Source organism: Sprattus sprattus, assembly GCF_963457725.1.
Source record: "Sprattus sprattus genome assembly, chromosome: 4".
Taxonomy (NCBI): domain Eukaryota; kingdom Metazoa; phylum Chordata; class Actinopteri; order Clupeiformes; family Clupeidae; genus Sprattus; species Sprattus sprattus.
The window spans coordinates 36481577-36507310 of record NC_137923.1 but is presented as its reverse complement, the minus strand read 5'-3'; the positions used below and the strand labels follow the sequence as shown (position 1 = coordinate 36507310).

Here is a 25734-nt window from a genome sequence, read left to right as displayed (position 1 = left end):
CTACAGTGAAAACGCTGCCTTTTTTGCCCTTAGGTAACTGATTATTTGTATCTACACATCTTTACAATGTCCCGGTAACTACTCATGTTGTAAACAAATGATCTAATTCATCTCATCATGTTTGTTTCTCTGATATCCCCCTCCTCCTCTTGACTCCTTTAACCTCTGGCTTCTCCTCTCCCACCTCTCAGGAGCAGATTAATAGTCTGGTGAATCAGGTGTGTGGGAAGGCTGTGGTCAAGAGCTTCGACACCTGCATCAGCCCCCCAGGATCAGGCAAGACGGGGGCCAAACGGGGTCCTCGGAAGCGGGCCACCATTGAGGTGCCCTTGTCCCGCCTGTCCCCCAGCACCCCCTCACCTCCCAGTGCCACACTCCTGCCCCCGAGCAACACACACCTCCCCAAAAGCACCGCGCTCGTTTCCTGAGCAGGTGCCATTGTCCTTGTATTTAAAGACACTCTGTTACTCTGAAATCCAAATGTCCCTTTTTGATATCTCAGTTCTTCTCATGTTTTATAACTTCCCTTTCCTCGGACACACATACACCTCCCCAGTAGTAGGGCATAGTCTTGCTGATTATTTTAGTTTGTTTGTTTGTTTTCCTTGTCTGGAAATAGCAAGCTGCCTTTTCTTTGCACTAGTGTGAAAGATGTTTTTGGAAAGTATTTTTCCAAAGATGCTTTTTATTTAGATGATTTTAGCATTAAGTGTCCTGGTTACAGTTCTACACCCCATCCCAATTCCCTCCTCCCCAAGATGTCTCCCCTGCCCCTGCCCCTGCCCCTGCCCCTGCCTCTAGACTGCAGACACACTCAAGCAGAACTGTGATCCTCGGCACATGAAAAAGGTGCTCTTTTCCTCCTCTTCCAGACCGAAACCGACTCAAAGAATCACAGATGTCTGTCTACTCTCACTTTCTCATGTTGTCCTTTTAAGATCCCCTTTTTACTGACGTGTATGTTTTAACTTGTTCACTTTCCCACTGGCTGAGCCGCGCCTCACTGAAGTTGGCTGAATGGGACAGAGGTTAATAGGATGCCAGCTGAGATCAAACTTGAAAGGTTGGGGGGTGGGGTGGGATGGGGTGGGGGGGACGCTTTCTGGTTTTATTTTTTTTAACATTTTGAGGCTTTTACAGTTGAAATGACAGAAGACTGTCTTTATTTCATTGCTTTTAGTTTTTGCTATGATTTTCGATGCTTCTGTCCTTTGGCAGATAAGGGCAAAAGAGTGGTTTCCATTCGAGTGAATTGCTATGGTGACGCGTGAGGCAGGCTGGAGAAAAAGGAGTGTGTTTAAACTGTGCCTGATGACTCCTGAGGCGTGTTAGAGGTAGTCGGTTTGTTCTGATGGTGCTGTTGGTTACTTACTGTATATCAATATAAAATAAAAAGAACAGAAGAATGAAAACGAAAAAAGAGGAGTGGCCTCCTCTCACAGAAGGCTATCTCCGACTTGTGATGTGCAATCGTGGTAACATTCCATAATTCCAGTCCTTCTTACCTGTTCCAGTCAACAATTATTATTATTATATATTATTATTATTGCTATTGTTATTGTTTTGTTTTGTTTTTTGTTTAATTTTGTTTCGTCAACTGTTCTCAAGTAGAGCCACTAGTCAAAGGGTGCAAAGTGTGAAACGAGAGGCTAGGTTTCGATCTTCTTTTTCTGTGAAGCCAGAGACCAGGTTTCGATCTTTTTTTTCTGTGAAACCAGAGGCCAGGTTTCGATCTTCTTTTTAGGGAGCTTTTTTTTCACTCTTTTTTTGCTTGCTTATATGTGTGTCCCGAATGATTTTATGGAAAAAAATCAACTCAAAAGGAAGAAGAAAGATTGAAAGAAAGAAGTCAACTTTTGTACATATTTCTGTAAATGTCTTTAAATACTTGAGCCTTTTTGTGTGGAATAGGGTGTGATTGGGGTTGGCAGGGGAAGGGGTGATGACGGAAGAGAGAGGGAAACGAGAGATGAAGAAAAGCCTTACCTTTCTGTCTCTTCATCTGAGCGAGTCCAACGCTTACAGGGTTGCTCCAATGATAAGCGTGTCTGTGTGTGTGTGTGTGTGTGTGTGCGTGCGAGTATGTGTGGGTGTGTGTGTGAGTACATTTTAAGTGCTGCTTAACTTCACTGAGACAAAGGACATGGAGTAGCAATGCCCCCTCCCTCTCTCTCACCCCCCCCCCCACTTATTTTTGTTTGTCTTTTTTTAGCTTTACTTTTTTTAAGAAAAGGGAAAATACCGCAAAAAAAAGAGAGGAAAGAAAGAGGTTTTTACATTTTCATTACAGTAGCTACTCATGTTGCACTGAGTGTCTGTCCCAGTGAGGTGGAGAGATCCTATGATCCTGTCTGTTGGTGATCGGCCTTCGGAGCTGACTGAACTGTTTTAGGATTATTTAATAAGAAAAAGCCCAGTCCGGTGTTTTCAGCAACAAACGACAGTCAAAAGAGATGTGGTTGTCCAAGTTTTAATGGCCTTATGATGTATTTGATTCCGATTTTTGACTTTTATGATTTTTGTTGATGTGTTTTTGTTTGGATTCCTTTTTCCACAGTTTGAGTTGCTCATGATCTGGTAAAGTTAATTTATTGGCACTGCATTGGAAAGCTTTCCCTTCAAATGGGAAAGGTCTCGTCTAGGATTTCTGTTTCTGGTTCTGTATTTTTTATTTTTTTTTACTTTCTTTGTACTTAAGGGTTAATTAAAAAAACTTACCGACATTTTACTGTCAGTGCTTTACACATCGTGTCTGAGTCTTTGTTGTACTGATGTTGAATCTGATTGGACCAGGGAGTGAGATGCTGACAGACAGTGGGGGTGGATGAAGATGAATATTATGATGATGATGATGATGATGATGAAACTGCACTCACTCTTCTCTGTGGTGTTACCCCCTTCAGATCCACTCTCCACTCACTCTTCTGGTTTACTTGCTTTTGTCCTTTACATTGCACCTCAGTGTTTAAATGTTTAGTTGGACACACACACACACACAGCCTTGCTATTGATCTGTATGCATGTATTTTTCACCCAGTCCAGAGCCAGGAGAGACCTAGAACAGACACAGACGTGGGGGGCAACTCAAAGGGGGTAGAAGTGTAGGAAAAGACGTTTATTACTCCCAGGCACTGGGTGAGGGGTGGTGGGTGGTGACGGAGCACGAGACACAGTATGGGGTAAACAATATATCTGTACAAAAATGACAAGGAACCATTCATGGGAACCATCCCACGGAGATGTCCATCTGTCTGTCCAGGATCCATGAGTGCATGTCAGGCAGTCTTAAAGTACTGTGTGTGTGTGTGTGTGTGTGTGTGTGTGTGTGTGTGTGTGTGTGTGTGCGCTCGCTCCTTCACATGCCACTTTATGTAGCCTTGGTGCCGTTTCCCTCACCATTCTTCACCATCTGACTAGCTGACAACGAACCTGTGGATGCCACAGAAACGTTCCTGTTCCCACCTCTTCCTCGAGCCCCCCTCAGGGCTGCCTGTGCACTGGGCAAACATGCAGCTCCTTGTGGTTCTTCCTCTTCCTCCTCCTCCAGCTCCTCGTCATCTTCGTCCTCCTGGCTGGCTGAGTCTGTGCAGGTGGAGGAGAGGGAGGAGAGCTTGTGACGCAGCTCTGCCTGAGTGGGCACCTGCAGTGTGAGCTCCGTGGTGAAGGACTCCACATCAGGGTCTGAGCTCAGGACAGACAGATGATGAAATAGGAGAAAAGACGGATAGAGGACGGATACAGGAGGTGAATGGAAGAGGAAGGAATGTTAAAACAAAAAAAAGATGGAAAGGAAGGTTTAGTCTGATTTCTTAACACTCCCAATTTGGGCAATAGTTTTCAAATTCAATAAATAAAGCCGACTTTTGCCCTACTGAGGCGGCTGGTTTCACTTTCACACATCAGTCCTCGTGCCTGTTTTAAGACTCGTTCACAAATGCAGAATCTGGGTTGCCATAACATTGACCATGAACTCCAAACTCCCTGACAGATTTCCCCTAGTCTGTTGGTAGCCCCTCTGCTTGAGGTGTGTTGACTTCTCTTAGTGAGGAAGAGAGAGCCACGTCACATGACCTATGGCTGGACCAGATTGAGGAACAGTACTTTTTCACCATTGCTTCTGTTGTTAGACTATAGAGACTGTTCGACTACTAAGAAAAAACTTTGCACAACAAAATCCATGGACGAGTACAACAGACCTACATACAACAACACCACATTTCATGACATAAAAACTTCTAAAGAATTTACTGAATTTCTTGAAAATAGCCCCATTTTTCCAGGATTTCCATGGCCGTGGGAATTCTGCATGGTAATTAAGAAGACTTGGTCCCAGTTTAGGTATTTTAAAGTTGGTACAATGCAATACAATTTGATCAAGAGGGACAGTGTACATTCATGATCATTAAGATGTACAGTGGGGAAAATAAGTATTTGAACCCCTGCCGACTTCGCAAGTTTGGCCACTTGCAAAGAAATGTGTGATCTAGAATTGTAATGGTAGGTGTATTTTAACAGTGAGAAACTGAATATCAACAAAAAAAATCCAGAAAACTGCATTTTATAAGATTTATGACTTTATTTGCATTTGATGCAAAAAATAAGTATTTGAACCCCCAAGCAAACAGCAATAATTCTGGCTCCCAATGGCCAGTTATGTGCCCAAAAAGCACACAGATTAGTCCTCATTAGGTCTAACAAGGAATACCTGATCTCAACTGATGACCTGTATTAAAGAAACCTGTCCAAAGAATCATACTTCACACCTTCAACCTCACCACCATGGGCAAGACCAAAGAGCTGTCCAAGGACGTCAGAGATAAGATTGTAGACTTGCACAAGGCTGGAATGGGCTAAAAAAACACCGGCAAGCAGCTTGGTGAGAAGCAGATAACTATTGGTGCGATAATTCATAAATGGAAGCAACACAAAACAACTGTCACCCGCTCTAGGTCTGGGGCTCCATGCAAGATATCCCCTCGTGCGGAATCAGTGATCATTCGGAAGGTGCAGAATAACCCCAGAACTACACAGGGGGAGCTTGTGAATGATCTCAAGGCCACTGGGACCAGAGTCACCAAGAAAACCATTGGCAACACACCACGCCATCATTTTTTGAAGTACTGCAGCACTCGCAAGGTCCCCCTGCTCAAGGAAGCGCATGTACAGGGCCATCTGAAGTTTACCATTGCACACTTGAATGATTCTAGGGAGGATTGGGAGACAGAATGTGGTCAGATGATACCAAAATCAAGCTCTTTGGCATCAACTCGACTTGCCGTGTTTGACAGGGGGGGGAATGCTGAATATGACCCCAAGAGTACATCATACCCACCATCAAGCATGGCGGTGGAAACATTATGCTTTGGGGCTGTTTCTCTGCCAAGGGTACAGGACGACTCCACCGCATCAAGGGGACTATGGATGGGGCCATGTAACGTGGAATATTGGGCTTGAACCTCATTCCCTCATTCCCTCCCATTGAAAACACAACCTTAAAGATTTGGGGAGGATCTGGAAAGAGGAGTGGACCAAAATCCCTCCTGAGATGTTTGTAAACCTGGTGACCAACTACAAGAAACGTCTGACGTCTGTGCTTGCCAATAAGGGTTATTCCACCAAGTACTAAGTCATTTTTGTCTGTCAGTTTTGGGGGTTCAAATACTTATTTTTTGCATCAAATGCAAATAAAGTCATAAATGTTATAAAATGCATTTTTCTGGATTTTTTTGTTGATATTCTGTTTCTCACTGTTAATATACACCTACCATTACAATTATAGATCACACATTTCTTTGCAAATGGCCAAACTTGTGAAATCGCAAGGGGTTCAAATACTTATTTTCCCCACTGTAAATGCACCCAATTATAGCCAAAAGGCTAGTTTCCATTGGCAGTCCCCCTACCAGAGTTACAAAGGCTATACAAACTAAAAAAAAGCATTAACGTATATATTAAACTGTGACGGGGCACCTGAGTGACCCGCCACTGCAGCCTGTAGGCTGCTGCCTTACTTGACTGGGTGCCGTTGTTTTGGCGTGTGTATGTTGCTTGTTATATGTTCGTATACGTTTACAGTTTACATGTTACGTTAACAACGTCTTTCTGTTTAAATAACCACACAATTTCAATGTCTTGTCAAATGTTCCGTTTATTTAGTTTAAAATCATACCTCATATTCTCATATCTCATAGCGTTTGTCTTACTGTTTAAGTCTTGTCTTGTCTTGCGTGCGTCTGTTTGATGAGTGAACATGGCGCGATTAAGAGTCAGCTCAAAAACTCTTAATAACTTCCGGGTTAACCCGAGTTATCTTTTTAATTGTCAATGGCTGTTTATCATGTGTGGCTATGTCGTCACCGAGCCCTGTTTACTACGTTAGTGTAGTTCCCTTTCCCAGCTACGTGGGACATTTGTTTAATTAAGTATGGCTGCTGTGAGCCACAGGTGTTGGTGCCTGGGCCGATGACACACCTGCTATTAATAATTGGCATGAGCCAATTGGAGGTGGTGTCTAGGCTACTTAAACTCCCTTTGCTTTTGTTCGAGAGAGTTGCCAGTTAAATAGGACGTAAGTCCTTGGTGCTCTCACTGGGCTAGATCCATGGTCCTTTCACCTTGTTTTCTTTGTATGAGTGTTCGTGTTTAATAAGGTATTTGCCTTACGAGCTCATCAGACCAGTGAATGGTCTTTTACTGATAGTCGACTATTTATTGTGCGTACTTGTAGGCTATTGATGCTCTGATGCCTATTGCTATGTCTTATTGAAAATTGTATTATTTGTATTGATTTATTATTGTCATTTGTTTTTACTGCCTTTGTGCCTTATTTGGGTAGAATAAAACCCCATCTTTTCTAAACATCTTCTCCCTCCTGAGTCCTCCATGAGTGTAACATCCGAGCTCTAAGCGCGAAGGCTATCCCGACCTTTAACATAAACATAAATCAAAAACAGACAATAAATCTAAAATAAAATAAATCCCAATATTCAAGTTCTACTGCTTACCCACTATCTGAAGTGATAGGCAGACACAACTTCTACACTAGACATGCAGTCAATCCAAATGTGCAGCACTAAACTAAACTATGATGTCTGAAAGATCCTGTCGATGCCAAAAAAAACCTTATCGAGTGAATAATGGGTAAAACTCCCATTCTTATCTTCAACTTGATCTCTAAATACACTGTAAATTAAATGGAAACGGTATTCAAATTACCAATACGTTATCCACAGGATGAATAAGTGGTCTAGCAAGATTGTAAAGGGCAGCGTTGATCTATACATCATTCACCACATGTGAAATGCTCTTGTGTAAACAGATTAAGTAATAGTTGTTTGTTATGAGGTCAAACCAGCACTGATTATGGACCTGGCATAAAATATTATGGAGTGAATATTGATGTAAACCTGATATACATGTGCAAACTGATTGACAAACATGCATTTTAGAGGCACAGTATCATATACATGCCTAATACAATTATATTTGTACCGTATATTATTATATTATATTGTACCATACTGTGGCATTCAGTAATTGGTATTCTGTGTGTGAGACAGCAAGTTATGGCATTATATGAGGTAAGCTTATTAGAACTAATTCAATGCTGTAGCATACCTAAGATAGGAGACGCAACACTGTTGTCCTCCCCTCCTGAGTTGATAAAAACATCCAGTGGCTCATGGTCCGACACGTCCATAAGGTCCATCTGCTCCAGCATGTCCACGTTCACCTCCATCGACGACATGCTCCCTATTGGCCCTGCACAGCACACACACAACACTGCAGCATCAACCTATTGGCCCTGCACAGCACACACACAACACTGCAGCATCAACCTATTGGCCCTGCACAGCACACACACAACACTGCAGCATCAACCTATTGGCCCTGCACAGCACACACACAACACTGCAGCATCAACCTATAGGCCTTGTACAGCACACACACAACACTGCAGCATCAACCTATAGGCCTTGCACAGAACACACACAACACTGCAGCATAAACCTATTGGCCGTGCACACCACAAACACAACACTGCAGCATACACTCCTGTTATGGAACCCAGTCCCAGCCCATAATGCAACAGCAAGGGTTTGAGTCCAGGAAGTCCTCATCAGACACAGTTTGGCCGTAAAGAAAGAACTGGTAAAACTATGTGCGCATGTATGCAAAAGGTGAGAATGGCTCCAAGAATTCGATCCTAACTGAATAGCAGCATGCAGAGACCCCTGATGACATCAACATCTCTGTGCCAGTGCCCTTTTGCTATATGGGACTGGATACTTTCTACCTATTCTTGACCCGCGCCAGCTAACAGCTTACATCACTCATGTCATTAACAGAGCATTGATTCATGAGTGCTGCTAATCTGCAAAAGCAAACAAAGAAAACGTAGTACTGGACAAGACTACCCCCTCAGGATGGATGATGTGATGATGTGAGTCACAGTTTTCCACATTCTCCTATGTTGGTGCTTAAAGATTGCATTGAAATGATCAGAGCCACAGAAATCTTAAGATATTATGTGATATCACCCCCTCACATGTCTCTCTTCACGCCTGAAAGGCAGATGCGTGTGGGGAAGTAGGAAGGCCATGCTGTGTGGGTCACACTTTTGCTGTACCTGGTTCCTCTCCTCCAGTGGTGATACGGATAACCTTACATCCCCTTTCAGCCAATTCACCTGGGACAGCACAGATAGTATGGGACCTTTATAATCATGCCCCATGCAGCTGATACCCTACCAGTCCAGTAGAGGAAGCACTCCTCGTCCTATGACACACCCTTGAACAATGCCCAGGATGTTACCCCTGGCAGTATGACAGGCTGAAATACCTGTTAAGTATACTTTTAATGTTGAAAAGAGCGACCTTGCTCCAAAGGTTCCTGTAAGAATGTCCAAACATCCACAGTAGAACACTGAAGTGCAAGGGCCCTCGACCTATCGCTGGGCTCCCTGATGACAGCATGCTATCAGGCTCCACCAAGCACACGAGGGGAACCCATGACATAGTCCCAGCTGTGGAGGCCTGTGCACAGTAAATTATCTCCCCATCAAAGGAGGATGTTGTTGAACAAATCCTGTACGGAACAGTTTAACTGCTTGGAGAGAAATTGTAAGATTATATATCCAGCTAGCAAGCTAAACAGGTGGTGCAAGGTTGAGGTGTTCACATCAAGGTGAGAGCTTGAACTGAGGGGGAGACATGCATGGGCTCCCTGTGTCACCACGCATCATCTGCCTTTCAGGCGTGAGATGAGGCGTCTTCAGCCAGACATGTGAGGGCGTGATATCTCCTACTATCTGTGGTGTACTAAATTAATCGACTGAAAGGGAACCATGTTTCAGCTCTAAAACTCCATGTGCTCTGAAGACGTGGGTCATCCAAAACATCACAGGGCCAGATCCAACTCAGTCTGAGGCCTGACACACATAAGGGACCCTTCAGGTCTCCTGGAATCACGACCTTGCAGCCAGAAGCGAAGCAGTGCCTACACATAAAGACATGCATCACACACACACACACACACACACACACACACACACACACACACACACACACACACACACACACACACACACACACACACACCCACACCAAGAGTACGGCGATGCTGAGGAGGTGAAGGAGCATCGTACCTCAAGGGAGTGGGACAGCAGGGAGGGCAGGAAGGAGAGAGAGGGGAGCTGTTAGTGCCCTTCCTGCACAAGTTATCTCTCTCGCTCTCTCAAACACACATTCTCTTCACTCTCTCTTTCACACAGACAGGGACATACTGGTGGTAACATGGCACAGCAAAATGTGGGGGTGATGGGCTCTATGTATGGGATCTATAAGTATAATCACTGGATCCCTTGCACACTCATCGACTTTATGGAGTTATCCTTCACTTGCCTTCTTCTCCAGGTTCCCAAATGACTGCATGCAAATTACATTCTTCCCAGAGGGTTGTTTTATCAGTAAGATACTCTGACATTATATCAGTATAGATGACTATACCTGGCATTATCAGAAGAGTTGGTCCTCTAATTGAACACTTTATTTCTCAGTCTTAGGGCCTGATTTACTAACAGGATTGTGCCTATTTCAGGCGTAAAATAGCAGGTGTAAACAGTGGTGTAGTCCAGGGTATACGCAGGTATACGGAGTATACCCACTTATTTTTCAGTCAGCATTACGTATACCCACTTCTTAAAACAGGCGTTAATCCTGTGCTGTATGGGCTGCTTAAAAATAAATAAAGAGTATACCCACTTCTCCAGGGACCACTACACCACTGGGTATTTACAAAGGAGGCGCATTTGAGTAGAAGTGCATATTACCGCTGTGTGGGAGGGTATAAGGAAACGTGAGTGTGTGCCGCAAAGAGAGGCATTAAGTGCGCCTAATTATGTATTCCATGGTATTTACTAAAACTGCCTGGCGAGCGTGCGTCTCTAATTTGCGGGATAATTCTCCGCCTCATAAAAGCACGTCTTAACCAGGAAGCGCTATTCTGATTGAGTCTGAAAACTTCGATATGGCAACAGTTATTAGAATAAGGCGAAGACACAGACAAGACAACAAATAACACTTTTACAGCCACGCAATACTACAATTACTGAACCTGATCAGAGACAACATCGAACCCTCCACAGGCGATCACATTCCATTCCATCAGTTGTTAAACTCCTGGCAACATTGCAAATATTGGCCTCCGGATCATATCAAACAGTTAAAGCATCAGCAGTTGGTATATCTCAGCCTTCACTCAGCCAAATATTCACCCAGGTACTCCAAACATTGCTACGGCGCACTGGTCAATATATACATTTCCCCACTACAAAATTAGGCCATCAAAAAGGATTTTTTTCAAATGGCAAACTTTCGAACGTAATTGGAGCCATTGATTGCACCCACATCCAAACAGCCCCACCTTTAATCCACGAACACATTTACCGAAACAGAAAGCACATACTGTATATTCAATGAATGTCCAGGTCATATGTGATGCCAAAATGACCATTATACGTGGTAGCCAAATACCCTGGATCTGTCCATGACAGTTTTATGTTCCGGAATAGTGCCATCTATCCAAGATTGAGCAATGGGGATTTTGGAGAGGCCTCGCTACTTGGTAAATGTATTTGTTTCAGTGGGGATATATTGTAGTGAACCCATGTCCCTTGTAAAAAATATTAATCTCGCCATGTACACATCTATATTGCTTTATTAGACAGTTTATGTATTAATGCCACCCAATAGCATATTCTTTATAATCGTGTTCTTTTAAACATCTCGCTGTAGGTGATGGCGGGTATCCCCAACAGCCATGGATAATGGACACTTATACCCAACCAGGCATCGGCAGCAGAACAACAATATAACGCGCGCACATTGAATCAAGGTCAGTGATTGAGTGAACGTTTGGTGTCCAGAAAAGCCGGATGCGGCAGTGTATTCCTTCCTTGTAAAAGGTTAATGTTCACTGTTATTTCGCAAAATATATCTCTCTCCTCTTCGCTGAACCTTCGTTTTCTCTTCCTCGAATCACCCATGGTGGCAGTAACATGCAGGCGATTTCTCCCGTCCTTTAGCGGCGCGCTAATTAACACTATAGGGCGGAGTAAGGCGCTGATTTGCCCAACGCGGATCTGGTTTGATAAATACCACGGAAAATGCGGAAAAACACTGTGCGGTAATTTGCGCTTTGGCAAAGGCGCAGATTAAGCTGCGGTCGCAATGATATTAAATCAGGCCCTTAGTCTCAGTTTCACAATACATGCATACATACACACATACATACATACCGGTACATACATACATACATACCGGTACATGCATACATACATACATACATACATACACGCACACGCACACGCACACGCACGCACGCACGCACGCACGCACGCACGCACGCACGCACGCACGCACGCACGCACGCACGCACGCACGCACGCACGCACGCACGCACGCACGCACGCACGCACGCACGCACGCACGCACGCACGCACGCACGCACGCACGCACGCACGCACGCACGCACACACACACACACACACACACACACACACACACACACACACCTACATACATACATACATACATACATACATACATACATACATACATACATACATACATACATACATACATACATACATACATACATACATACATACATACATACATACATACATACATACATACACCTATGGTAGCCCATAGTTAATCCTGCCTCTCAAAATGTTCACACTCATACTTATCTCTTCTCTACAGCGCCTCCTTACTCACTTAATTATTTTAAACAAGGGAATGAAAAAGCAAGGGGAAGGAATATAAATGAGGACAAACATCCAGAACCTCCGTTGTAAACAGCCTCATCAATCTGCCTCAGAGCTTTCATGGGGGAATGTGTGAAGAACTGGAGTAATAGTTTACAACTAGAAAATACATTTCCTGAAGGAAATACCAGTGCATGAAATGCAAAAGTTAGGAAAGGAAGAAGAAAAGAAAGAAGAGTGGAAGAAGGAAATAAGAAAGGAAAGAAGAGTGGGAGAAGGAAAGAAGAAAGGAAAGAAGAGTGAAGAAAGGAGAGAAGAGAGGATGAAGGAAAGAAGAGTGAAAGAAGGAAAGAAGAAAAGAAAGAAGAGTGAAGAAAGGAAAGAAGAGTGGAAGAAGAAAAGAAACAAGAGTGAAGAAAGGAAAGAAGAGTGAAAGAAGGAAATAATAGTTGAAGAAGGAAAGAAGAAAGGAAAGAAGAGTGAAAGAAGGAAAGAAGAAAGGAGAGTGAAGAAAGGAAAGAAAAGTGAAAGAAGGAAAGAAGAGTGGAAGAAGGAAAGAAGAAAGGAAAGAAGAGTGGAAGAAGGAAAGAAGAGTGGAAGAGAAAAAGAGAGTGAAAATATTGAAAAAAGGAGACAAAAATGGAGTGAAGAAGAGAGATTGAGTGTGAGAGAAAGTAGACTGAGAGGGATAGAGAGAAAGATGGAGAGATGGAGAGAAAAAAAAGTAGAGAATGGAAGGTGTCTTAATGTTCCTAGTTACAGTTAAATTGAGAGGGACAGAGAAGAGGTTCCTTTGATTTGGTGCAGCTGTCAGTGAAGCACAGGTGCAAGCCAGTTTAAAGACCCTATTATGATGTCATAATGGCCCAATGTAAGTCAATGGGAAAATTTAGATTAGTTTTTATCTAATATCTTAAAAAGTATAAAGTTTAGAAAAGTGAAAAATACATAGCATAAGTGTCCTTTACAAGACCTACGTGACAAAGTTTGAATGAAGTTTCTACGTTAAGCGGTTTGGGCTGAATTAATCGCAGAAAAGGGTAACAAGAATAAGAAGAAGAAGAAGAAGAAGAAGAAGAAGAAGAAGCCTAGGAATAACAATACAGGGCATTTCATGCACTGTAATTAATATGGGAGACAACCGACTCCAGAGTCATTCCTACTGGTTCCTCGGACATGCTTTTGTTTTGCTTTCGAGATTCATTACTATGTGTGACAAATATAGTAAACATTTATTCAACATTTATTCAACATCTCTCACATGAGCTTTAAAGATGTCCCTGGGGATTTGATGGTACATATTCCCTGCAACATACTCTAATATGACAAATGGCTATTAAATAATGAGACTATTATTACCGGCATATACATGTTTTACGAGTTTAATGAGGTTTCTTCATTATAATTGAACTACAGCATTAGTCTCATTATTTAATAGCCACACTTTATGTTCATTAAACACTGATAAGTTTCATATGTAATGCATGTTCTCCCAGGGGCTTTGACTGCCACATGCATGGTAGTTGTCCCTCACCTCTCCTCTCGTTGATCTGCAGGTATCCAGTTGACAAGTATTGCTCCACATCCTGCTGATACGCTTCTTCAAAGAACTTCTGCCTGTCCTTCAACTTCACCTGGTGCTGATGCTGATGCTCCATCTCCTGAACCTTCTGAGCATGCTCTGAGTCCAGCTCCGCTGTGATTGGATGAGGAGCAGATAGCAGGGAGACATTAGGAGCCAAGCATCTTTATCTGCATGGCACAGGCAGGGCACATAAGAGTCAGGAAGCAACCACAGTGTCACTAATGAAATATTCATCTCATGCCTGTCTGCAGAGTAAACAAAATTGTAATGATGTTAGGACTTCATTAAAGTTTCACAAGGGAAGCCTCTCTCCCGTGAAGAGGAAGAATCAGTAAACCTTTACTGACTGAATAAAACCATAAACTTAATGATCTGTATATGTGCTTCACTGTGCAACCCTGCAAACAGTTGCTGCTTGAATTCCGGCTGGTTCTGAAATAGACCAATGCTGTCTAGTCTTGACGTGTCTGTTGTTGTAGTTGAATGAATCCATGATTAATCGTGATGATCAATGTCTTCTTGTTTTAAAGCAGACAGATTTGTCATTTCCCTGGACTGTGGCATTCCTTGATTTTATTTTAGGCCCCATCCAGCTAAATAAAAAATAAGAGCTTTCCGCTGCAATTCTGCTCATTAGTGTGAGTATGTCTTGGATTCATGTTTGTCTGGATAGCTCAGCAGACCACATCTTAGCCTCTGGGAATGTTCCTTACCTGTCAGCTCTGTGTGTGTGTGTGTGTGTGTGTGTGTGTGTGTGTGTGTGTGTGTGTGTGTGTGTGTGTGTGTGTGTGTGTGTGTGTGTGTGTGTGAGTGTGTGTGTGTGTGTGTGTGTGTTCCTTGTCTTAATGACCATGTTGACGAGCAAGGAGAACTAACCTCAGGCTCACTGTGACTAGCTCTGTTTGACTATTTCCTCAAATCACCCCTGAAGGCGATCACAGCTGTTACGTTTGAGACCTACAAGAGCATGTTGGGGAGAAATCTGTGTGTTACATACAAGTTGCTATGTGTGTGTGTGTGTGTGTGTGTGTGTGTGTGTGTGTGTGTTTGTGTTTGTGTGTCCGTGCGTTTATGTCTGCGTGTGCATGTGTGTTTGTGTGTTTGTATGTGTGTTTGAGTGTTTGTATGTGTGTGTGTGTGTGTGTGTGTGTGTGTGTGTGTGTGTGTGTGTGTGTGTGTGTGTTTGTGTGCTTTTTCTTTGGTGTGCTTTGTTAGTGAGTTAATAGCATCTTGTGTGTCTCAAGATAGAGAAGCATGCGTTTTCATTAGCAATGAAACTCTGCCGTGTCTCCTTTTGTTAGCATCATTGCTCCTCCAGTCTCTCTCTCTCTCTCATGTCTGGGCATATCATATTAGTAATGCCCAGATAGCAAGGGACAACACACACACACACACACACACACACAAACACACACACACACACACACACACACACACACACACACACACACACACACAGGCTTATTTGACCCCAATAGGTGATGATTCAAGCCATTGCTTTCTCAGTCTTACAGTCAGCTGCATCATTTCTCCTTTCCATCCCAATGCCACTCTGTGTCCATGTTTGTTGTTGTTTTGTGAGAGAGAGAGAGAGAGAGAGAGAGAGAGATAGCATGTACGAGCCTGCTTTAGAATGAGAGAGTGCTGTTTATTTAATCACAAAAAAACAAACAGGATCAGGACCGTCTGCAGTGGATCATAAAGATGAAAAGATCACTGCTGTCTCCCTGTCAACCCTCAGGACTCTCTACCTCACATCCTGTGCTGTCTCTCTACCTCACATCCTGTGCTGTCTCCCTACCTCACATCCTGTGCTGTCTCTCTGCCTCACATCCTGTGCTGCTCCCTGCCAACCCTCAGGACTCCCTACCTCACATCCTCTGCTGTCTCCCTACCTCACATCCTGTGCTGTCTCTCTACCTCACATCCTGTGCTGTCTCCCTACCTCACATCCTGTGCTGTCTCTCTGCCTCACATCCTGTGCTGTCTCCCTGCCCACCCTCATGACTCCCTACCTCACATCCTGTGCTGTCTCCCTGCCAACCCTCAGGACTCTCTACCTCACATCCTGGACACAAACTTTTCCAACCTTTCCCTTCCAGTAACACTACCAGACACAGTTTCTTCCCACAAGCAATCACACTCATTATGAGCTGATAACTGATATCAGATATGACATCTACACTTGATCTATTTTCATAGTACACATTAGTTAATTTGTCATAGTGTACATACCGTTTGCACTTTATTTATATTGTCACTCTATCTTTTACACACACACACACACACACACACACACACACACACACACACACACACACACACACACACACACTTTCTTTCACTCACTCTCTCTCTGTCTCTCACACTCACGTACACACACACACACACACACACACACACACACACACACACACACACACACACACACACACACACACACACACACACACACACACACACACACACACACACAAAGCCCTTTGAAGAGCACCAAAGGCTGGGCCACCAGCCAGACCATCTGAGACCACATCTGGACCCATCTGGATCCCTCAGTGCTGTAGGGTGTCAGTTCAATAACATCCCCAAAAGGATTACCCAGCCTGCCAAGACTAGGGGGTCTGTGAGAAGATGGATGAATGCATGAGTCCCACTGTGGATGGGTCTTCCTGTGCATGTGGACATGTTTTCCTGAGACCAATGGGAAACATCCTGCACACTTTAAGGCAGAACTGTATATTGTTTCCATCGATGCTTGGTGCCATGTGATCAGTGCACATGTCTACAGCTGAGAGATTTGTTCTTAGGTGTAAAACCATCCTGCAGGGGGCAGATAGTAAACTGTACATTTTCTCTAGTTTCATAAAATATTGCTATGAATATTTTTTACTTGAAGTGGATGTAGATGAACATGTTTTTTTTTTTTGTTATCTGGCCTCTTATTCTCAAGTTCTTCACTATTTCCAGTAAGACTTTGCTACAAAAACACCTCCCATTCTCCTAATCGCAGGCTCCATGACTGGATGGTCATCTAGTGCAGCAGACGAGGTGAGAACAGTGACTTCAAGATGAGAAGAGAGACCAGTGCTAGACATTGTCACTCCGCCATCGTTCTGCACTCTGTGGTCCTCTGCACTCTGGTCTCAGAGACTCTGTTTGGCCATGGAGGCAGAGGTGAGGATGATTCAGACTCTGTGTTTGGCCATGGAGGACGTGAGGTGAGGATTATTCAGTGGTCTTGTCTTTGTGGAATGGTCTTGTCTTTGTGTCCGCATGCTTTTGTCACCCTCGTCATCTAAATCACATGACCAACTGGTATTGACCATGTTGACTAAAATGAAGCTCGTTTTAAACATTTCAGATGCTCCTAGGGTACAGTTCCTGTGTAGGAGGAGAGAGTAGAGCGAGGCTTAAGCTGTCTGAGACAAGTCACTGAGATCAACCTTTTAACATTTTGTTCACCAAACAGAAAAAGAAAGAGAGTGTGTGCGTGAGTGTAGCTAAAATGTGTGTGTGTGTGTGTGTGTGTGTGTGTACACTCCGTTTGCACACATACACACACTTTGGTGTGGATCGTGGGAGTGTGAACCTGCATGAGGCCTGAGTCACACGCTGGCCCTGTCTCATCCAATCAGCATCCAATGTGAAGAAACAGGTCCAATTAAAAGGGCACAGGCTACAGACTCACTCTCTTAACTCTAAGTTCACTCTTAACTCTCAGCTCACTCTGGACTCTTAGCTCATTCTAGACTCTTAGCTCACTCTTGACTCTTAGCTCACTCTTGACTCTAAGCTCACTCTTGACTCTTAGTTCACTCTTGACTCTTAGTTCACTCTTGACTCTTAGTTCACTCTTGACTCTAAGCTCACTCTTGACTCTTAGTTCACTCTTGACTCTTAGTTCACTCTTGACTCTTAGTTCACTCTAGACTCTTAGCTCACTCTTAAGTCTTAGCTCACTCTTAACTCTCAGCTCACTCTTAACTCTCAGCTCACAGACTCTTAGCTCACTCTTGACTCTCAGCTCACTCTTGACTCTTAGCTCACTCTTGACTCTCAGCTCACTCTTGACTCTCAGCTCACTCTTGACTCTTAGCTCACTCTTGACTCTCAGCTCACTCTTGACTCTTAGTTCACTCTTGACTCTCAGTTCTCTCTAGACTCTTAGTTCACTCTCTTGACTCTTAGCTCACTCTAGACTCTTAGCTCACTCTCTTGACTCTCAGTATTGAGATGTTCCAGCTAATAGAGTTCTCATTTGAGACAGTAATGCAAATCAGACAGGCTAGTATACAATCAGTAGTTCTGACTGACTTAGGCCTTGTGCTAAGGCCTGTGAGGTGAACAAGTGGGAACCAAACAGTTATTCAGAGCACTGGTCAACTGCTGTAAAACTCTGCTGTAATACTTAACTTATCCAATCATAATGCAGTAAAACTGTACTGTAATACTAATCCTATCCAATGAAAATGCAGTAAATACACACATCTCCTCTGCACCACACTCTGTTCCAAAGAGCTGGAGTGTAAATGATTCACCAACTCTCGCTTTCTTCTCCAGTCCACAGGTTATGAAAAACACATTGTCTAGACTACATGATTTTCATGGCAGATCATTAGCATACTGTGTGTGTGTGTGTGTATGTTTTTTTAGCAGTTAACCAATAAACGATAATCATCACCGAAGGCCCCACCCACCCACTTTCCCAAAAAAGTCCCTAAAATGTTAAGGGTGTTAAATAAAAGTTTTGACGTTTGGACGTTGGGGCTCCCTTGAAAAGTCAAACCAGGACTCACAAGGGCCTGCTGCAGCATCATGATTAAGAGTGCCTACCCCCATGTAATTAACTGGCAAAAAAGGCCAATCTATCATCTCAAATTACTCATCTAAAGTTTCTTTCTATCAACTGTGTATAATTATATCAACAGATTTCCTGCCGATTAATGCCGTTAATTAGTAGCGATCTCATGAAGTCAGGTGTATATTTGTCTCTCTTGCTGTTAATTAACACAAAACACAAGCATTTACACACTGAGACAGAATAGCTTATATATGCAGACCCATTTACAGGCCCAGGGTTCACAGGCCTCTAGAACACCAGGAAATCACACTAGGGCATTTATACAACACACTGACTCTTCAACTTGAACTGGAAATACATGTAGACATTTACATAAGAGGGGAAACTCAAAACACTCCAAATTGGAACACCAAATTCAAATTATTAGACATAAAGGTTCAATGCACTGAACACTGGGGGTACATTACATGACAAGCACACACAGAACTTCCAATGCCAATCACACACATGCATCACTCCCACTACATGCCACAATGCTTTCATATTTATTTGTTTCTTTAAAGAAAACATTCATTCTCTTAAGCATTCATCTCTTAAGACCAACATTAGTTCTACAGTAGACGCTTTCCATTCATGACATGGAGTTGCTGAGTGACTTTGATGGTCATGTTGTGGTCAGTTGTGGTAAATCATCAGTAAGTGAAACGTTTTGAAGGTAGTGGTACATGGAAGAGCTCAAGAGTGAGTGACAAACGGCCAAATGCCAGAGTATACGTCTGCAGTGTTGTGTGGCCAGTTATCATGAATAGCGATTAGTCAGATGCCCAGTGTATATTTGAATCAATTCCACACGGAGGTAGCATCATTTGGATTTTAACGATACATATCTGCCCTGAATCACCTGTGTGCAAACATTTGAACTGGGCACATTAACCATGCAGTTATAATATCTTCATTTAGGGGCTACAGATATGCTAATCTTCAGGAGTGTTTCAAAATGAGGGCAAGTGGGAAGTAGTCAGAAAGAAGTTCTGTTCTGTTCTGTTCTGTTCCAAAGAACATTTAGAGTTTTAGATGTAAAGAAGACAAATTCATGTCCCCTTCCCTAGCTGTCCTTGTAGCCTGTATTTAGCTCAGACAGAGTTGATGATGTGTTAAGTTCTGAAGTTTCTGTACCATTCACAATGGAATAAAGAATTGTGGAGACAACATACTTTAGTCAATTTCAACTCGTCTCAAAGATAACTGTGAGATTTTCTTTAATTTTGCCAATATTTTTATTCATGACTGTATGCTCAGTATGTTCTGTATATTCAGCTTAAACGTGGTTGCTGTTTGCTCTTTCAAGCGGATATATACATATCCTTCAGAGTTCTTCTCCCTTGCTAATTGTTGCAATACTAATTGATATCACTTCAGTCATGGGATTTCTGAGTCTTTCCTTCAGTGGCATGTCATTTCTTCTCTTAGGTTTGATGGTTGATCTCAGAGATGGAAGATGTCAGGTGCACCACTGAACAGTCAATAGGTAACCAGGCAACGGAGGCACCATTCTTATTTGGTTCCTCACCTTTCCAGAGCTCAAGGCCATATAAGCATTCATCACTCTGCTTCTATCTCTAACAGAAAAACCATACACACATGCTACTGTCCTCGTAATATTTACCACTATGTTATCTTTGAGGTTTTCAATCATGACATTCACTACCTGTTTAATTCCTCTGTGCCATGAACCAGATCCAATACCTACAGTTATTCAGGCACAGGGTTAGCCCAACACTTGTGTAAGACCAACCAGATGTGTTGTGATTTATAAGAAAATAAAAATGAAGTAGAAGTAAAAATTAAAATAATATCCTATTTATGTTAAATCTGTCAATAAATTATTCAACACAATCTGCTTGGGAAACGATGTCACAGTTTTAAATGCACCTCTGAGATTACTTGCAAACATTTTATACACAGTTGTTACAACAAGTGAGGTACTCAGAAACAGCGCTTGCTGACACATACACACACACACATAAACACTTTCTCTCTATCTCCCCGTTTATCTGAACATGTATCTATCTACCTCTCCATCCATATATGTATGTATAAGTAACATGTAAGTACCTCGCTTGTATAGCTGACGAAGAACTTTCTTTCGAAACATTCTGTTTTTTAAAGAAACCTTGAGTGCAACATTGGAATTGCTTTCACCTCCTCTTTACCTATTAGTGTACACAGCAGTTAGGCTACTCCCTTGATTATGTGTATACCAGCAAATATCAGCAGAGGACAAGAATAGGTGGTACTGCCATGTACAAAGGAGGTCCAGAAGAATGAGAATCCAGTACTCAAGGTTTCTCGGAAACTCAGTGATTGAGTGAAAAAAAAATGTATATGATTACATTTTGCTCTGCTCATTCAGCATTCAACAGTTGAGCATACACACACACCTCAAACTTGAGGTTCCAAGGGGAGAACTAGATGTGTCAGATGGGAGGCCAACCAATCATCAAAGCCAGTGTGTCAAAGGGATTAAGAGGTACTATGTCAGGGGAAGAGGTGCGCTAATACACTTCGAACCCATCGCTAGTATGGAGGTCTGTGAAATAACTCAATGTTTTCCATCTCTAATCATGATATTGTCAGATTTCTGAATTTCCATGATGTAAAACGTATCATGGTGTGGGAGGGGGTGGTGATGTACGAGTCATTACACCCTTTTTCTACAGATAGTTAGTTTTAAATCTGAAAGAACAGAATTAAACACTAGTGCTGAGGCAGTACGGGTTATTCACATCCCCAGCTGGGTCTCATCTCCAAGATGAGTTACTTGTTCACGGACCACCGGGGCTGATATAACTAATTCTGTTTACACTGGCATTTTCACAGCGAGCCCACAAAGGTCTGAAGTGGTTCTCTGTCAGGTTTTATTGGCTGCCACAGCATTGTGAGCCAGCTCTTCACCTTTATGAAAAAAGGTCTATTCACTACAGTGGAGTCTGGGGGAGGTTTGGAACCATAGCAGCGTGTCACTGGATCACACATCAGATGAGATCTGACAGCATGTGACAGAGGGAGACGGAAAGGGAAACGTGTGAGGCCTATAATCCATCTGGGTGGTCATGTTATTTAGGTGGTGGTTGACAAGCCCCATCATTAAAATGGCTTGTCTTCATATATGCAAAAAAGAACAGTAAGTTGTGGAGTGTCTGAGGCTAGCTTTACACGACAACGATCTGAACACAAACCGCAAAAGTGGCGTTGCGTTCCCACTTTTTATTTCGCGTTTAGACGAGCGACTTTGGGTGGAAATCTGCATGCACACGGGGACGCAAAAATGTGTGAAACTTGATGTAGTATGCATGCCAGGTGGCTAGGTGGTACTGTGAAGCACTGTCATACAACAACACCAAGAGCGCGCGCATGCGTTGAAACGTCCTTCTACTTCTCTCCTTAGCGCGAAATCGAAATTCGGAAAACCAAAGCATGGCAGCAATCCGACATGTTAATTTCCTGTATGTGTGGCCATTAAAATAATGTTGAATCTGACGTTTGTTGGTGTTTGGATGTACTGCACATGGGTATGACGTCAACGGGTAGGCAAGGATAGCCAGCGTGAGCAGCTCAGAGCACACTTTTGCGTTTTCAACCCTTTAGACGGGAACGTGACGGTGGAGCGTTTTTAAGATTTCCACTCTGGAGGGTGGGTTCATTTCTTTGCGTTTTCAAGCCCCAAAAACGCTGTCGCCGTCTAAACGAAAGGCACATCTGATAAAATATTTTGTCGTTTTCACCCGGGAGCGTTGTCGTGTAAAGCCACCCTGAATGCTGCTTGTCTGACTCTGAGGGTGGCTTTACACGACAACGCTCCCGGTTGAAAACGACAAAATATTTTATCAGATGTGCCTTTCGTTTAGATGGCGACAGCGTTTTGAGGGCTTAAAAACGCAAAAAAATGAACCCACCCTCCAGAGTGGAAATCTTAAAAACGCTCCACCGTTGCGTTCCCGTCTAAAGGGTTGAAAACGCAAAAGTGTGCTCTGAGCTGCTCATGCTGGCTATCCTGGCATACGCGTTGACATCATATCCATGTGCAGTACAGCCACACAACAACAAACATGTCGGATTATTTCCATCACTCGGAGATTCAAGCTGCCTTGATATCCAGGAGTCATTTCAGCAAATAAGCCGAGTAATCACAGATAAAACAGAACAGAGAAGGCGCATTAATTACACTAGGTCTCGTAGCTAGACTGTTCTATCCCTTGTAGCCTACGTCGCTTTGGCCAAAGGCGTCTGCTAAATGACTAAATGTAAATGTACACGAACACTGCAAATGTAAGTGAATTAATAAATAAATAAGCTCCCAATCGCGTTAAAATAGCCATAGTGGAATAGAATGGACACATATACATCCTGCAGTACCTCCACGTCTGCACCGGTTAAGTTCAATTTCACACACTTTTGCGTCACCGTCTGCATACAGATTTCCACCCAAAGACTCTCGTCTAAACGCGAAATTAAAAGTGGGAACGCAACGCCACTTTTGCGGTTTGTGTTCAGATCGTTGTCGTGTAAAGCTAGCATCAATTTCACACACTTTTGCGTCACCGTCTGCATACAGATTTCCACCCAAAGACTCTCGTCTAAACGCGAAATTAAAAGTGGGAACGCAACGCCACTTTTGCGGTTTGTGTTCAGATCGTTGTCTTGTAAAGCTAGCATGACTGTCTGCTTCTTCTGAGGGTTCTGTGGCCTCAATGAGGAATACAAAAAGAGAGTGAGAGACTCAGAGGGAGAGATAGCTGGTTTGGGGATGGCAGAAAGAATGACAAAAACAGAGCCAGTGTGAGCAAGTAGAGCCAGAACAACAACCTTTTAAACTAACACCATTTCTTATCAGAAGCAGTAGGTCCTGCAATCTGTGGGTCTGAAGCCTTTCACTAGCGGTTAGCCTTCCCCTATCGATATTAGCAGCCTTTCACTAGGGTTAGCCTTCCCCTATTGATAGTAGCAGCCTTTCACTAGGGTTAGCCTTCCCCTATTGATATATGCCGCCTTTCAATAGGGTTAGCCTTCCCCTATTGATACATGCCGCCTTTCACTAGGGTTAGCCTTCCCCTATTGATAGTAGCCGCCTTTCACTAGGGTTAGCCTTCCCCTAATGATATATGCCGCCTTTCACTAGGGTTAGCCTTCCCCTATTGATATTAGCAGCCTTTCACTAGGGTTAGCCTTTCCCTATTGATATTAGCAGCCTTTCACTAGGGTTAGCCTTCCTCTATTGATATTAGCAACCAACATGCAACAAAACATAAGATAAGACCAATTAAATGACTGTACTGAAAACATACTGCATGTTAGCCTGCAGTTGACCAAAACACACCCATTGCCATGATGCATCCTCATCAAAAATTAAGTATAGTTATAGAGTGCTCCCCACTTTCTTCCCACAGGCACACTGACACTCACACATACAGTCCCTAGATCTGTCCCCACCTCTTGAGGAATCCAGCATCTAACAATGGCTGTGACACTATAAAGCTTCTGGACACCAGTCTAAGGTGTGTCAAATCAGGAATTTTTAAAGTATTCTCTCACAACCAAGAGAAGAACATTTTTGGCTTTGTAGCAAATCAGGTCATTCCAGATTAAAGAAATAGTATGCAAGAGAATGTGACAACTGGTGATTTGACAGACTGAACTGAACACATTTTTAGAGTGTGCTTTCATGTGATGGAAACTGTTACAGACTACACCTCCCAGACAGACTGTGACTGTGGAATCCAGACTGCTTTGTGTTTGAAGGAATATCAGATGTCTAGCCAGCGCCGGTTCTATTTATAGCCTCATCAATACTAATTTGGCTCCATGCGATGGCAGGTAACCGATACCCAAAGAGAGGCAAATACATTTAGCCCACCCAGCTCTCAATGTCATCTCTGAGAGGAGCTCATGTCCAAACTGAAAACCAAAGGATAGGGGTCTATAGTATACTCCAAACATCAGCCCTCATTGCTCCTAGGGTCACAGACTTTGCATCACCTGTCTGCAGTGCACACTACTTGGGCTGCTTTCAGCTGCAGTGCACACTACTTGGGCTGCTTTCAGCTGCAGTGCACACCACCTGGGCAGCTTTCAGCTGCAGTGCACACTACTTGGACTGCTTTCAGCTGCAGTGCACACTACTTGGGCTGCTTTCAGCTGCAGTGCACACTACTTGGGCTGCTTTCAGCTGCAGTGCACACCACCTGGGCTGCTTTCAGCTGCAGTGCACACTACTTGGGCTGCTTTCAGCTGCAGTGCACACTACTTGGGCTGCTTTCAGCTGCAGTGCACACCACCTGGGCTGCTTTCAGCTGCAGTGCACACTACTTAGGCTGCTTTCAGCTGCAGTGCACACTACTTGGGCTGCTTTCAGCTGCAGTGCACACTACTTGGACTGCTTTCAGATGCAGTGCACACCACCTGGGCTGCTTTCAGCTGCAGTGCACACTACTTGGGCTGCTTTCAGCTGCAGTGCACACCACCTGGGCTGCTTTCAGCTGCAGTGCACACCACCTGGGCTGCTTTCAGCTGCAGTGCACACTACTTGGGCTGCTTTCAGCTGCAGTGCACACTACTTGGCCTGTCGGCTGTAATGAGTCCCATGCTCCTCACTGCATTTTCTCTTTCTCATATCCTCAGGAAGTCTTAAAATGATGGTCTGTTCTGGTTTATTCAGTCACTGGTGCTAACTAACTGTGGTGCTGGATTCTGAGCCATGATTAGCATCTGGAGATAAACGTAATAGCTTCAATCCCAGTGGTGTGGCTCTTTCATCTAGCCGACCAGAATCAGTCTTCTTCTCCTGTCAAAATGGAAATGTCCCCTGCTCTTCTCACTTCAGCAAATAAATATGTACCCAACAGGAGCACTTTATATCTGTTAACTAATCCTCCTTGGTAAAAACCAAGCAAGGCTGTAAGAAAAATAATGGGAACGCTTATGAGAGGAAAAGTCACCGCTCTGAATAGAGACACAATAAAAGCGGGGTAAGCAAAGAGGGGAAATTACATGCATAATTTACCAGGTTAATTACAGCTC

General features: G+C 43.4%; 2 protein-coding genes across 2 annotated transcripts in view; one reads left to right on the top strand and one right to left on the bottom strand.

The window, feature by feature from the left end:
* The window catches only part of jarid2b (jumonji and AT-rich interaction domain containing 2b), a 126389-nt gene extending 125351 nt beyond the window's left edge, over positions 1 to 1038 (top strand). The window contains exon 19 of the mRNA XM_080836706.1: positions 192 to 1038. Coding sequence (XP_080692832.1) covers positions 192 to 428 — 237 coding nt within the window. The 3' untranslated portion in view covers positions 429 to 1038. The remainder of the gene's footprint in view (positions 1 to 191) is intronic.
* Positions 1039 to 3367: 2329 nt separating this feature from the next.
* The window catches only part of dtnbp1b (dystrobrevin binding protein 1b), a gene marked incomplete at both ends in the record, with an annotated part of 33222 nt that continues 10855 nt past the window's right edge, over positions 3368 to 25734 (bottom strand). Inside the window, 3 exons of the mRNA XM_080836291.1 lie at positions 3368 to 3681; positions 7618 to 7761; positions 13806 to 13967. Of these exons, the coding sequence (XP_080692417.1) occupies positions 3368 to 3681; positions 7618 to 7761; positions 13806 to 13967 (620 nt within the window). The remainder of the gene's footprint in view (positions 3682 to 7617; positions 7762 to 13805; positions 13968 to 25734) is intronic.